This window comes from Helianthus annuus, chromosome 8, assembly GCF_002127325.2.
Source record: "Helianthus annuus cultivar XRQ/B chromosome 8, HanXRQr2.0-SUNRISE, whole genome shotgun sequence".
Classification (NCBI taxonomy): Eukaryota; Viridiplantae; Streptophyta; class Magnoliopsida; order Asterales; family Asteraceae; genus Helianthus; species Helianthus annuus.
This window is the reverse complement of record NC_035440.2, coordinates 22,577,352-22,592,349: the sequence shown is the minus strand read 5'-3', so window position 1 is coordinate 22,592,349 and position 14,998 is coordinate 22,577,352. Positions and strand designations below refer to the sequence as shown.

General features: G+C 36.5%; 2 protein-coding genes across 3 annotated transcripts; one reads left to right on the top strand and one right to left on the bottom strand.

The window, feature by feature from the left end:
* The first annotated feature begins 1,785 nt into the window (after positions 1 to 1,785).
* On the top strand, positions 1,786 to 6,954 carry LOC110872371 (probable sodium/metabolite cotransporter BASS4, chloroplastic). 2 transcript variants are annotated; one of them, XM_022121149.2, is made up of 14 exons: positions 1,786 to 2,061; positions 2,214 to 2,319; positions 3,529 to 3,636; positions 3,779 to 3,846; positions 4,031 to 4,109; positions 4,301 to 4,359; positions 4,462 to 4,530; positions 5,153 to 5,266; positions 5,377 to 5,398; positions 5,499 to 5,566; positions 5,730 to 5,815; positions 6,259 to 6,388; positions 6,509 to 6,610; positions 6,691 to 6,954. In XM_022121149.2, the coding sequence occupies exons 1-14, from the start codon at positions 1,849 to 1,851 to the stop codon at positions 6,763 to 6,765; spliced, it is 1,299 nt and encodes a 432-aa protein (XP_021976841.1). In that variant the 5' UTR covers positions 1,786 to 1,848; the 3' UTR covers positions 6,766 to 6,954. The 2 variants fall into 2 exon arrangements, with proteins under 2 accessions (XP_021976841.1, XP_021976840.1); XM_022121148.2 differs by having other exon boundaries at positions 2,208 to 2,319.
* Positions 6,955 to 7,991: 1,037 nt separating this feature from the next.
* On the bottom strand, positions 7,992 to 14,160 carry LOC110872369 (autophagy-related protein 9). The gene is made up of 10 exons (XM_022121147.2): positions 13,938 to 14,160; positions 12,209 to 12,875; positions 11,818 to 12,138; positions 11,492 to 11,714; positions 11,230 to 11,409; positions 10,140 to 10,346; positions 9,700 to 9,777; positions 9,505 to 9,575; positions 9,301 to 9,411; positions 7,992 to 8,743 (listed from the first exon to the last, which is right to left on the bottom strand). The coding sequence occupies exons 2-10, from the start codon at positions 12,790 to 12,792 to the stop codon at positions 8,089 to 8,091; spliced, it is 2,430 nt and encodes an 809-aa protein (XP_021976839.1). The 5' UTR covers positions 12,793 to 12,875; positions 13,938 to 14,160; the 3' UTR covers positions 7,992 to 8,088.
* Between the last annotated feature and the right edge of the window lie 838 nt (positions 14,161 to 14,998).

Genomic DNA, 14,998 nt, shown 5'->3' with positions numbered 1-14,998 from the left:
GGATTTGATAAGTTTGGGTTATTTAAGCATAGTTACAACCCTAATTCACATACATAACTGAATTGACGAATTCAGAGTTAGAGAGAGAGGTAAAAGCTAATTTGAAGCCTTGGGAACTAGAACTTTGAAGATTCAAGTTGCAATTCAGTTTAGATTTGAATAAAGTTCTTTGCTTTTTGATCTTTGAGTTGTTGAACATGATGTCTACTACTTCTATACTGGGTTTTGATCTTTGAAACATGATTAGAGGCTAACAACATCTATACCAGTATCAGTCTTATACGAACTGATGTCGTTGTTCGTTTGTATGGTTTTCAATTAGTGTAAAAGTTTGGTTTTGTCTTTCTGTTAAAAAGAGAAAAATGCCCGTATAGTCCCTGTGGTTTGCCAATTTTTCACCTTCAGTCCCTAACTTTCTAAAATTACAGCTATAGTCCCCAACTTTTGCAATTTCGTTCCCGGGTAGTCCCTGGTGCGGATGGAGGTTAGTTTTTGGTGTTAAGTGAATGTGAAATGACCAAAATACCCCTAATATTAAATTAATACCTAAGAAGTTAAAAAGAAATATAACTAATAGTAAATAATTTATGTGAGACCCACCACCAACCCTCACCCACTTCATCTTCCCTACCCTTCACCACCACCACCACCATCTCCACCTTTCATCACCACTAACATCCACAAACCACAATCATCCACTCTTTTCTTTTGTTTCTAAAAAAACATTCAATCACCGTCATCTACCAACACTTAGATTCTCAACTCACACCTCTTCCGCACCTCAAGCTGCAATCATGGGTCAAACAAGCGCTTCTCCTGCAGGTATTCAGGCAACCAAAATCTTCAAGTCAGCTTCGTTGGAGGAACAACCGTAGGGCAACCAGTAGGACTACCACTAGTTTCAGCAGTAAGTACACCAGTAATTCTTCCACCACCACACACATTGCATATAGTATCAAAGCACCAGGCCAAGTGGTCCCCGGTGCCCCGATGAAAATTGGTCCCAATCATCCCGTAGGTGAACTTGCAAGGTTAGGAAGACAACACAGGCATACTGTTCTAAATTTTTTTCTTGGTCATGACTAAACCAAGGATAATAATAACAATAACTGGTTATTATGGTCATGGAGAATAGAATCTGATCACAACATTCTCGTCGGTGGATGACAGTGATTTAATAGTTTTTTAAAAACAAAAGAAAGGAGTGGATGACTGTGGTTGGTGGATGTTGGTGGTGGTGAAAGGTGGAGATGGTGGTGGTGAAGGGTGAAGGGTGGGGAAGATGAAGTGGGTGGGCTTGGTGGTGGGTCCCACATAAATTATTTAATATTAATCATATTTTTTTTAACTTTTTAGGTATTAATTTACAAGTGGGGGTATTTTGGTCATTTCACATCCACTTAACACTAAAAACTAACCCTCATCCGGGAACAAAATTGCAAAAGTTGAGGACTATAGCTGTAATCTTAAAAAATTAAGGACTAAAGTTTAAAAATGAATAAACCACAGGGACTATCCAAACATTTTTCTCTGTTAAAAAAGATAATCCAAATCTCAAACTTTTTGGAACAGTCAAAAAAAGAGGGTTTTTGAATTTTGGACTAAAATGGCAATAAAGAGGGTTCCACAGGGACCCAGATTTAAAAAGTTTGAGATTTGGACTAAAATGGCAAAAATGCCCAAACCACAGGGACCAAAATGGCAGTTTACTCCTTGACTAACTATAATATGCAAAAAAAAGTCGAGGGGTCTAAAGTGTTAGGAACCTATATATCTTTAGAGTAACTACCAATCACAAAAAACACACAGTTGTTGGAGTGACTGTTGTGTGATACCATTTGGGGGCAGATGGCGGGAACCCTTCAAACCCTACAAATCCTTACTTCTCCGGTGACCGGAATCTCCACATCCCAATCCAGAAACCACAAATTGAAGCTGCCGCAACTTATCTTCTCCGGCAATATCTCCGTTACTGCTAACACCAGCAACACATTGATTCCTCGAAAACTCCGTTCACTTACCGGAACAATTGTAATCAGAAACTGCACAAATTCCGATCAGGTTCTTTACTTTTTCAAGTTATTTCACTCGTTAAACATTTTCGTTAACTTAATTTAGCTTAGTTTAATTTAATTTACCTGCTGTGTGGTAGGGTTATAATGTTATGTCATATGTGTGTGATTTGAAGAATAGTAGTGTGGTTGTAGTTTCAGGGAAATGATGGTCCGAATGAAGCTGGTAAACGGATTGGACCGTCGAATTTATCGGTTTCTGCTGGACCTTTGCTGAATTTTATTGGCAGTAATTTTCTTCCATTAGGTAATGTCTGTTTGCTGTTGTGTAGTTGGATTATTTTTGCATTAGTGATGTTTATGTGGAATGTTATATGAAATGGAACTTGAAAATGGCAAGTTTGAAGGTTTTATGTAACTTCGTTACAACTTGTTTGCTTAGTTTTCGAGTAGAGAAGTTATGGACTTTGTTTTATAGAACAAAAAACTACGACAGTTGTTTGTTTAGCTCTTAATGGGGCTCTTAATGGTTCAGACTGTTTGTTTCGCGAGCAGATGTCTGAATGGTTCAGACATTTGCCTCTGAAAGGTTAAGCATTATACCGGCTCTTAATGGTTCAGACCTCTTACTAGTTCAACACTTACCTATTCATAAATTGCCAAATAGCAAGTAGTTTATAGACCAAGTGTCATTCGGTCCGATGGTACAATTGCGGCTTTTCAAAGTTATTAGTTTGAGTCTCTTTTTGTGAGCTCTTTGGTATTAAAGAAAAAATGGTATAGAAAATGTAGGGGCTGTTTGGCAACTTCTGAATGAGTAAGAGTTGAACCAGTAAGTGGTCTGAACCATTAAGAGCCGGTATAATGCTTAACCAGTCAGAGGCAAATGCCTGACCAATTCAGATAAGCTGTTTGTTTACCTCTTAATGAGGCTCTTAATGGTTCAGACCTCTTACTGGTTTAGCACTTAATGGTTCAGACTGTTTGTTTCGCGAGCAGATGTCTGAATGGTTCAGACATTTGCCTCTGAATGATTAAGCATTGTATAGAGTCTGAATGGTTAAGACCTCTAATCTGAATTGGTCAGACATTTGCCTCTGAACGATTAAGCATTATACTGGCTCTTAATGGTTCAGACCTCTTACTGGTTCAGCACTTAATGGTTCAGACCTCTTACTGGTTCAGCACTTAACCATTCAGATGTTGCCAAACAGCCCAAAGAGACTCGAACTTATGCTGAACCATTCAAACATCTGCTCGCGAAACAAATAGTCTGAACCATCAAGTGCTAAATCAGTAAGAGGTCTGAACCAATAAGAGTTGAAACAAACAGCGCCGTAGTATAGTGTTGGTTTCAGTTACCGAAGACTTTTTATCCAATATACTAACAAAACCTAATAAATTACCACAGCCCGATCTCATATTTTGTGATGAATCGGATTATTTGCTACTGTATTTACATTATTGCAGGTAGCATTAGTTACTGATGCTTGGTTTTGTAATTAATTTAATGCAGCTCTTATTGGAGGAGTAGCATTAGGTCTTGCAAATCCTACTCTTGGTTGTCTTGCTCATAAATATCATGTATCGAAAGTTAGCACTTTTGGGATATTTTTCATATCAGGTAAAAAGATAATATAGTTAGCAGGTGCAATCTTTAATTTTTCATGGTTTATTTACTCGAATGAAAGTCACTTCTATTTTTCACCAACATGACAAAGTCTTAATTATTTAATCAGCTCCTCCTCCTCGTTTTTCATAAACAGGCCTGACTCTGCGTAGTGACGAAATAGGCGCAGCTGTTGAAGCATGGCCAGTTGGACTTTTTGGGCTAGTATGAACTTTAATTTTTAATTACTGTTAAGCATGCTATTATAGGTTCATTCTTTTCACTTCAACGGAAGTAATATTGTTGGGAATGTTACCATATTACTAGCATCCTACGTGGTCACACAAACATTTTGTCATCAAAGTAAATGATGAAGTTCTGAATAATTCTCTTATTATGGTCAGTGCAGGCTTCTATTTTGTTGCTTACTCCTTTCTTTTCCAGAATTATCCTGCAACTTCACCTTAAACCTCAAGAATTTGTCACAGGTCTGGCCTTAGAACAGGACCATACAATTTATAATATTAATTCGACGGTTAATTGCATATTAATGTAGCAAACTTTGGTCTAGTTTCTGTATGCGTAACTACTTTGTTTTCCGTCACAAAAGTTAAGACTTTCAAAAAGTTTGTCATTTCTTGTAGCTTCTTTGTTATCATTTTTTGTATATTCCTTACAGGACTTGCTCTATTTTGCTGTATGCCTACAACATTATCAAGCGGGGTTGCTCTAACCCGAGTTAGTTGAATCTCGTTCGCACTTCCTTTAATTACCTTTTTTCTTTTATTTATACGATTGAAGAAAATTCGACTGCAACGAGTATGAATTTTTTTGATCCAGCTTGCTGGAGGAAATTCAGCCTTGGCTCTTGCAATGACCGTAATATCTAATCTGTTGGGAATTCTTTTTGTAAGTTCCGAAACATCAACTTTTCCCTTCCTGCCTAAAGCGTTTTACGCACTTCAATTATATCCCTTCTTTACATAGATTTACTATATGTATTTTTTGAGTAAAATGCCATTTTCGTCCCCGAGGTTTGGCCAGTTTTGCGGCTTTCGTTCAAAGGTTTGTTTTTCCATATCTGAATCCATAAGGTTTGAAATCTTGCCATTTTCATCTGGTTTGTTGACTCCATCCATTTTTCTCCGTTAGTTCAGGGGTATTTACGTCTTTTTTGTTAACTTAAAGGGCAATTCGGTCTTTTTCACTTTATGTAGAAAAACTGAATACCCCTGAAAAAGATTGATTTTCCCTTAAAGCTAACAAAAAAGATGGAAATACCCCTGACTTAATGAAAAATGGATGGAGTTAACGAGCCAAATGAAAATGACAAAATTTCAAACCTTTTGGATCCAGATGCGGAAAAACAAACCTTTTGACGAAAGTCGCACAATTAGCCAAACCTCAGGGACGAAAATGGCATTTACTCTATTTTTTAATTCTTTCTTCAGGGAGAACTGTATGTCATATTATTATAGCTATGAGCTTAAGCATTACTAGCATCATTTCTTGTGCATCTAATATCTCGTAGGTTCCCTTTACTATATCCAAACTAATAGCTGGTGGAGTGGGTACATCTGTTCCTGCTGATCAGTTATTTAAAAGCCTCGTCGTCACACTTTTGATACCTCTGATTTTCGGGAAGGTACGATAACGGTGTAACACACGGAAACCTCTTAATAGTTATGTAAGTTGCTTATCGTTTAACTAATCTTTGAGTTTTAAAAGTTCCTCTCTTGTTCTTTCGTTTGACAGGTTTTGCGGGAATCCTTTAAAGGTGATTATTCATCACTTATCTTACAACTTAACTTCTTAGATATTGAAATAATTTCTGTCTACTTAACATCTTTTTTTTTTCGAATTAATACACATTGCAGGCGTCGCGATTTTTTCTGATAATAATCGTAAGCTGTTATCAAAGTTGAATGCACTTCTACTAAGTTTGGTAAGAATAGACTCTGGCATCACTAGTGGAGTATTTAATATATCTTTTATTAATTTAAAAAAAAAAAAACATTTTTGGGGTTTAGTGGTTTACCACATTTTTTATGACAATTGTCACATTGAATTAAATTCAACTTTCGTGTTTAATGACTAATCTTATTCAGGTCCCGTGGATACAAGTGAGCAAATCAAGGTCATTGCTTCTAGCGGTTAAGCCTGCAGTTTTTCTTGTAGCTGTCGTACTGGGAGCGTATGTTTTTTTTCCTAAAAATTATCTCTGATCTTGTAGTGTCAAAATTAATTTTTTGAGTAAAGTACAAGGATGGTCCCTGTGGTTAACCAAAATTTGGATTTAGTCTCTAGTTTATCAAAATTACATGGATGGTCCCTGTTGTTTACACTTTGTAACGTATGTAGTCCCCAACTTTTGCCAAAAGTACACGGATGGCCCATGTGGTTTGTACTTAGTAACGCATTTAGTCCCCAACGTTTAGTGACTAAATGCATTACAAAGTGCAAATGACAGGGACTATCCGTGTACTTTTAAAAAGTTGCGGACTAAATCCAAAAATTTGTTAACCACAGGGACCATCCATGTACTTTAATTTTTTTATATGAAGTTTGAATATAAATTTGTGACTGATCATTTTGACTTAAGTAACTCATCTTGTACATTTATATCATGAACTGCAGGCTTCTTCACCTCATGCTGTTGGGTTTTAACGCCCTCTCAATACAAACCTTATGTGCTGTATCGGGTGGCAACAAATCGGTTTTTGCAAAGAAGGAAAATGCGAGTGCCCTCTTACTTGTTGCAAGTCAGGTAACGCTTAATAGTAAAATTGTTATTAAAATTTTTTACACTATGTTTAAAAAAGTATAAAAAAGTGATAATATCAATTGCTTTAATCCAGACTTAAATATGTTTGCAAACTATTTGTAGAAAACCTTGCCGGTGCTGGTTGCTGTCGTGGATCAACTTGGTGGTACATTTGGTGAATCCGGTTTGCTTGTCCTTCCGTGTGTTGCAGCACATTTAAACCAGGTTTAACACTCGTTTACATAGTTCGAAATTTGTTTTATAGCATGTTATGGCTTGTGATGTAAATGTTATAAAATGTGCAGATTATCATGGACTCTTTCTTTGTAAGCTTTTGGAACAAGAAGGAACAGCCAGACAACAAAGCGAAGGTGGCCTAGGTTGCAGTCGCTATCTTTGATAATTGTAGCGGTTAAGATAATTAATTGGTGACAATTTCAGTGACGGCAACAACTGAGAACATGTCATGGGGGTATAATTATTTTCGTTTATTCTTTAACATGCACTCGCTGTCGCTAAAATTGTCAAAGTTGGTAATGTATACGAGATATGAGATTTATTTTTGAAAAGATATGTTTATTTGATATATGGAGAGGGGGAGGGAGGGAGGGGATAAGGAACCTAGATAACTTTATGAACTAGTAATTTTTTTGCATTTGATCACATATAAGTTAACAAATTCTAAAAGTTTTCAGCTAGTGTATATCTTAAATTCCCCTTAAATTCCTTTGGAGGCGTTTGGTTCGCAGGAATTCAATGGGATTTAAGGGGATTGGAATATGAATTTCATTCACAGAATATGATGGAATTGGAATCTCAATTCCAATCTTCATGTGTTTGGTTTACAATGGAATTGGAATTAGGCATGAATTCCTTCAAATTCCTTTAACTTATGAATTCAAAATTCCTATATGTGAAGAAATTAAAGTAAATTCATTGGAATATCGACCGTTTTGACTCGAGCGCTTTCGGCCCACACCGTTTCAACCCGGACCGTTTTGATCCGAACCGTTTCGACGTGTACCGTTTCGAGTCGATTCGTTTTGACGCGAACCGTTTCGACACGAACCGTTTCGACCCGTACCATTCCGATGCGAACCGTTTCGACCCGTACCGTTCCGATGCGAACCGTTTCGACCTGTACCGTTTCAACGCGAACCGTTACGACCCGTACCGTTTCGACCCGTACCGTTTCGATCCGAACCGGGGGTTGTGGGCGCCGGGGTGATGGATTCTAATTCATTTGACAACGAAACACAACAAAAATGGAATTGGGATTCCAATTACAACAATTTCCAATTCCAATTGGAATGTTTAAATTCCAAATCCAATTCCTTAAAATTATAATTCCTATACAAATTTCAATTACAATTCCAAAACATTCCACGAACCAAACGCCCACTTAAGACATCGAATATGATTGAATCACATTCATTGATGTAATAAACTGAGATACGTAGGGGCATGGTTTGACGTAACTTACGGTTATATGTGTAACTAACCTCAAACAAAGCTACAAAGGTATATTACACAGAAAAACGGCCGTTTTCAAAAATTTCTTTAAGATTATAAAGCGTAAAAACTTAACTAAGACAGTAACAAAGACTTACTTTGACATTACCCGTTTTTAACGGGTAATCTATCAAAAACTGATCACATTATAAGTTCATGAGTAAAGAATCTATAAAAAAACAGTAACCAAATCAACTACCCCAGATCCCACAAAGATCCTCAAAAGGTGTTCTTTGTGAATGTGAATCATAAATATCATCAAAAAGAAGATTAAAATCCTTTTCCTTTGTCCCCCAACCCAACTGCGAGTCGTGTTCTTGAAAGCTTTTCTCAGATAAATTATCATAGTGGTCATAGTAACTATTCCGATGGAAGTTGGGAGGCTCAAGAAAACTACCCTCGGGCCCCACACCGGTCCTAGCCACTGGTGACCCACCTTTCCGGGTCCACCAGTGGCTCCTTGTAGCTTGCCCCGGGTTCCTGAAGTCAAGATGGTGTATAATTGTTCTAGATGTAGATGCTTCAAGATTGCTATTGATTCGATCCTCAAAGGTTGTACGCCAGTTGTCATCAAGTTGGTCCCGGTTAGATCCTAACTCAGGTGGGTCCCATGTATTCGTGATGGCTTCATCTTCAACGTCGATAAGTGCTGTCTCAATGTCTCGTGGCCTATGATGATGGGATGTGTAGTACCAGTCAAGAATGTAAGGGTGATCTTTATTATCAAGATTGACGGGCCATTTATTCATTTGATTTGGGCTTCTTTGGCCCTGAAATTTCTCGAGTGTTGAAAGAAACTGCTTTCCATCTACGTTCGGCTCCCACAATGGGTAGCTACCATGAAAGCTGTTAAATATACGAGCAAACATAACTAATCGCCAGTTTAAAAAAAAACTGAATGTGGCAAGATGAACAGGTCAGGTAGCGTGTCAAGACTGGTTCTGGTGAGATGACACACAAACACACACACACGCATATATATATATATATATATATATATATATAGTGGACGGTTCATTTGAGAACCGACTTGAGTTGAGAGAACTCGACTTCCAATTTTTTTTTAAATTCCTTTTCACCAAACTTTTTCTTTAATTAGCTTTCCAAAAAAAAAGGAATTCTAAGGCACTTTTTTACAGTTTCACACCAAACTTTGTCGCTACAGTGATTTACACCATCGTAAATAAATCTTACATGTCGAAAAAAAAAACGGCTCGTAAATTTTTTTTCGGATTTTTTTTCATAGGGGAGCTTGTTGGGTGTTGCTTAAAATTTGGTTGAAAAACTCACACGGGAAGTGGAGTTGTCACGAGTTCTCTCTACTCAAGGGCGGTTCTCATATGAACCTGATCCTATATATATATATATATTCCTCATTAATATAATGTGAGGTTCAAGAATACCTCAAGAATGATTTCTCCATTTTCCCTTGGGAACTCCTAAAGATACGAGATGCGTTATGTGGCGATGCATATTTGCTATTGCCATGGTTTTTGAAGTCAAATAGACTAAAACTGTAGAATGCCAATCATGAAAATGATTTAAGCATGTTGATCTTACGATACCAAAATATAAATATGTAAATAATAATAATCTTACTTACAAACCTGCAAACATGACCAACACCTTCAACATTTACAGTAAAATCCGTAATAAACTGCAATATATCATCAGCCCGCTGCACAATCGATTAACTTTGTTTCTATTATTATAGCTTTAGCACTTTCATCTCACCATTTTGCTAAGAAAATAACCTTCTACGTACAGTCGAAATTGAACATACGTAAGAAGATGATGAATACCTTTGGGACTACGAAGATAAGCATGTAAGGAGTTAGAAATATCGACGCCATTTCCTCCAACAACATCTTCCCGGTGTACTGCATAGTGAAACATGTTCACCAAATTAAATCATGCAGTCGGTAACTAGAGACATGTTCGTTCATAAAAAAAGTAACATAAAAAAACAGAAATAATAATAATAATAATAACAATAATAATAATAATAATAATCATAATAAATTATGAATGAACAAAAAAAACGTTAGGGAGTCAACCAAGACCCAACCCAGCCTGTTTTGACTCATACTTAAAAAATGACCCTTGTCAAACCTAACCTGTTTTGACCCGCTACCGACCCGTTCACTTTGCCACCTCTAGTTTTCACATTTTAGCTATAAAAATCAGAGATCTCAGTACTTTACTTGCTAAAACCATTAAATGGTGCAAAAAAAAGATATACCTGAAAAAGAGTTTCAAACTCCATTCTCGCAAACTCAGTGTTTTCTTTCGCTTGCCATCTTTTCGGCATAAAATGAGTATATTGGCAAAGAAGAGACATGGTACCGCATGGATCAACCACCAAAAGTTCGTCTGAAACAGCAGCTCGGCTGATGGCTGTTATGGCTCCAAAAACAGCACCATACCATAACAGATTACGCCCAAAAACCTTAAAAGAAAAAAAAATAAAAGACTTTGATCAAGAGAAACTATTCTGAGCTCGATTTAGTTTAGAGGTGAAAAAATGGGTGGGTCATCCAGGTATAGTAACGGGTCAAAATAGGTCATTTTTTGTACAGTGTAGAAACAGATCGTGTTGACCTGAAACACTTGTCCGAAAATTCTAGCCTTTTTTTTCTAAACCACTAGTGTGTCTTATAAAACTACATAAAGATTAGTAATTCAATGAAAACTAATTTTTTGAAGAGTTAACTGTCATTTACGTCCCTGTGGTTTGTCCACTTATGTCATTTCAGCCTAAATTTCAAAATTGTACCTTTTTCCTCCCTGGCATTCTCGAAGCGTGCCATTTCACTCCAAAAAACTAGCCCCAGTTGAAAAACGCAGTTAGCTCAGAGGGTAAAACGGTCGTTTTGCATAGATTTTTTTAATTTTCATTCATTTAACTTATCTTTTTATTATTATTAGTATTATAACTGAGTTTAAAAAAAATGAAGAATAACAAATCTATGTAAAATGACCATTTTACTTCTAAGCTAAAAGAGAGTTTTTTTTTTTTTTTTTTTTTAAAATTGGGTTAGTTTTTTGGACTGAAACTGCAAGTTTCGAAAATGTTGTGGAGGAAAATGGTACAATTTTGAAATTTGGCCTGAAATTGCATAATAAGTAGACAAACCATAAGGACGTAAATGGCAGTTAACTCTTTTTTGAATAAAACGATGTAGAATATTTAATGCTTTCAAAATACACTCTGGATTTAACCCGTTTGATCTGCTAAAGATCAACATAACCCGGGCCAACCCATTCATAATATGGGTCGAAATTGCCATCTATAATTTATATGGTCAAAAACGCGTAAGCAAGAATATTACATGGCCTTCAAGCAGGGACTCCTCTAGGAAAGCAATGATGATTAAAACAGCAGTAAAGCCACCAGATACAAACGATATAAACTTAGCGATAATCGACAAAATAGGAGACGGAAATTGTTTTAGGTAATCAGAAGCTGGTGCAACACTACTATTGATCCGGTGCTTGAACAAATGATCAACCTAAACACAATATATGAATGACATCAACAATAAAGTATAAAAATTTACGACAAGTGGAAAAATTATATGAATATATGTGTACCTCGTTAAATTCCCTTAATACCCATTTTGATAAATTTGACCATCGTCGGGATGATGCGGTACTAGGATCCTTATAGAACTGTTCAGCATGTCGTAGAAAAAGATATACAAGCATGAATACAACAAGAAACGGTGAAAGTAGAAGCATTACGAGCCCAGCTACCCTTAGGGTTTTCTTTAAAGTCTTGGGGTCAGTAACAAAGTCCCTTCTGATACAAAAGTTTCTACAAAAATCACAAACATCAAAAAAGAATACTTCAAAAAATAAAAAAAATAAAAAACACAGATTTAAACGTATTATGATTATGAAAGAAAAAGATTACAAACCTATCAAACATGCTTTGCAAAATGCACCAATTTAACGTCCATTCAAGGGTCTTCGTTAGCATGAGAAAATTTTGTGTACCATTTGGACTCTTCTTCGAAGTGGGACCCGCACCTGGGACCCACCTGGAGATCGGGAAAGCAAGCACCCCCTTGTTCAACATTCCAATCAAGTAATTTTCTTTCCTCATCATTCTCATAATAATATCATGACCCGAAAGATCTTTGACTACACATAACTGTCGGGATTCTTGGACTTGAACTACTTTTTCAAGAATCGTTGACCATGGCATGGTATGTATCTCATCGTCTTTTACGTTAAGACTGCCAACGAACAAAAGCGTTAATAGTTAAATACTAAAACTAGTTGATAAAAACGCTTGGTAATTTATACCTGTCGACGTAAAATTTACGAATCTCTAGTGTATCCTTCAACTGTGCGAAAAAACGTAAAAAACAGAATAACCAATAACTCGACGTGATTCCCAAATAACCAAGAATCACAACTTTTAGAAGCGTTAAAGGGGTCAAAGGATGCTGGTGAAGAACTTCTTTAGCTAAATCACACGGCTTTTTTCCGGATTCAACTGCATCCATCCCACATTTGACATTTCTAACGCCATTCCAATTAAAAAATAACAAGAAAAATCCCGAAAATAATATGATAAACGCAAGAGTGAAGAGTTCCACTATCCACTTTATGACGATGCACTGCAGGCCTTTCCCACAATAATAGCTATAAATTCTCTCGAAGAAAAGATCTAAATCTGCGATTGGTTCGGCTTTAAAATGTTCACCGTCTAGAAGCCCCGAAGGGCTTTCACTACCATGACTAGGGGCTCTTCGGTAATCAGATAACTCGATTTCGGGTGCTGCATCACTAAGCAATCTTGCCAATAAAGACGAATCACCATGAATTTTTTGTTTTAGATTATCGAGGATTGTGCCACGTTTTCGTCCACCAAACATCATTCGCATGAGCAGATGCTTGATGGTATGATGCAGTAATGCACAAACAAGCAGTTCATCCCCTAAAGAAGTTGAATGTTTGCAGCAAATTTCTGAAGGAAAATAGGCAGAGCAACAACTTAATATCAATAACTTTAAAAAAAGACAATGTATAACATCATAAAAAGAAGAAGCATATGTAGGGCTGCAAACGAACCGAACGAACACGGACAAGACCTAGTTCGTGTTCGTTTGTTAAGAAATATATGTGTTCGCGAACCGTTCACGAACACTTAACGAACGAGATTTTATGTTCGTGTTCGTTTGTTAAGGAAATGAACTTGTTCGTGTTCGTTTGTGTTTGTTTGTTAATTTTAGGCAACGAACAAAAACGAACGTTGACGAACACAAATGAGCACAAACTAATGTTCATGAACACAAATGAACACAAACAATCGTTCATGAGCAGAATATATAATACACTGACACTTATTAGATATTTAATTTGTCGGAATTTTGAAGTATTTAAATAAATATAAAAACTAAAAACACTAATGAACTATCGAACACGTTACCGAACGTTCACAAACATAAACGAAAGAACACGACCTCTGTTCATGTTTGTTCATTTAACTAAACGAACGAAATTTCTTGTTCGTGTTCGTTTGTTTAATAAACGAACGAACACAAACGAACTTCCCGCCGAACGGTTCACGAACTGTTCGCTGAACGTTTGGTTCGTTTGCAGCCCTAAGCATATGTCATCATAACTTCATTATTGATCTTTTAATAAGATAACTTGTGTTATAAAGCCCACTACAAAACAAGCAAATTCAACATACTTACAAAGATAGCAATGTGAAGATATTGTCACTAACAAACTTAACCGAAATATCTAAAACATATCAATTTATCATCACAATAACTCCAAGAAAATCAAGAACACCAACAAGAAAGATCAAAGTTACAACTTGGTAACAAACATTAGGGATATCCTATTTTCTTTGAACATAATTAACAGAAACATGTACCAAGATTATTGCTTGATGAAATTGGGGGATAATCCGGTGAAAAAGAATAAAAAAACAAAGCCCACTTTGGAAGAAACAAATGAACGAACAGTTGGTGTGCATTTTTTCTTGGAATCCCAAAAACCATAGTTTAAGTCGGTTTACCTGTGATAAAGGCGACCGTTGAGTGCCCCGTTGCATTCCGATTATGATTTCTGTAATGTTCTACAGTTTTAAGGCCGTAAGAAATAGCGATAACGAAAGAAGAGTGAAACCCAGAATGTGAAGTGGGTCTGTGACGAAAAGAACAAAGAAAGATATTGGGACGACGGAACAACGCTTTATTGTGATTGCGTGTGATTGGAGATCAAATTTTGAACTCCAAAATGGGATATCAATATCGACTAAAATGATTTTTTATAAGATATTTCTTTTTTTTTTCTTTTTTTTTTTACAGACGGTATAAATTAATCATCATTCTCATGTATTGAGAGCCCTAACATTGTCATAGGTTTGAGTCTCTAGATTAAGTCAAGGTTTTTATTAGACCACCCGTAGTGCCTAAGGGGGTGTTTTTTTCGTCGGAAAAACGCCTAAACACGTCGCCCCACCACCCCCAGGGCATGTTTGGATGAATTTGTTGTTCAGGCGTTGTTTTAATAACGCTATAGGGGCAATGTTTGGGCCAATTAGAGCTATCTTCTTTAGGGTTTGACTAATACATTTTTTTGGTTAGTTTTTTTATTTTATTTAATTGTTTACACCCTTTTAACATAATACTCACATCCTCACTACACTCATTTTAGAAAAACGCCCAATAATGCCTCTTGCTGACTATACTGCCACATGGCGGAAGACACCCAAGGGTGGGGGCATTATTTACCTTTATCACTACGCATGGTCTTATGGTGGACTTTCTTTCATCTGGAATGATGATGGTCTGGGTTAACAACGTTGTTTGTGTTCGCGAATGTGGATAGTCTTTTGTCACTAGGTTTACCTGGATGATTGGGCTTTCAATAATCAGTTAAAAAACGAAATAAATACAAGTTACATTGTTGGGTGATAATTATAAAAGTACTAAAAATATGAATTACCATCCTCTTAGCATGACAAGTTTTAACTTAATTGGTTTTTGCCATGGTTGTCAGTAGTATAGAGTTGACAGGTTGAATTGTTCGGCCCGTATTTTTTTCGTGTAAAAGTCATTAACTATAACATGAACG

What these genes read in the sequence shown, in the direction of transcription:
- LOC110872371 (XM_022121148.2), top strand. Translation starts at nt 1,849, where the DNA reads ATGGCGGGAACCCTTCAAACCCTACAAATCCTTACTTCTCCGGTGACC. An exon ending in CAGTTGGACTTTTTGGGCTA is followed by an intron (nt 3,847 to 4,030) that starts GTATGAACTTTA and finishes TGGTCAGTGCAG; the next exon opens with GCTTCTATTTTGTTGCTTAC. An exon ending in ATGCACTTCTACTAAGTTTG is followed by an intron (nt 5,567 to 5,729) that starts GTAAGAATAGAC and finishes AATCTTATTCAG; the next exon opens with GTCCCGTGGATACAAGTGAG.
- LOC110872369 (XM_022121147.2), bottom strand. Translation starts at nt 12,792, where the DNA reads ATGCGAATGATGTTTGGTGGACGAAAACGTGGCACAATCCTCGATAAT. An exon ending in TTGCAAAGCATGTTTGATAG is followed by an intron (nt 11,715 to 11,817) that starts GTTTGTAATCTT and finishes TGATTTTTGTAG; the next exon opens with AAACTTTTGTATCAGAAGGG. An exon ending in ATGGAGAAATCATTCTTGAG is followed by an intron (nt 8,744 to 9,300) that starts GTATTCTTGAAC and finishes TATATTTAACAG; the next exon opens with CTTTCATGGTAGCTACCCAT.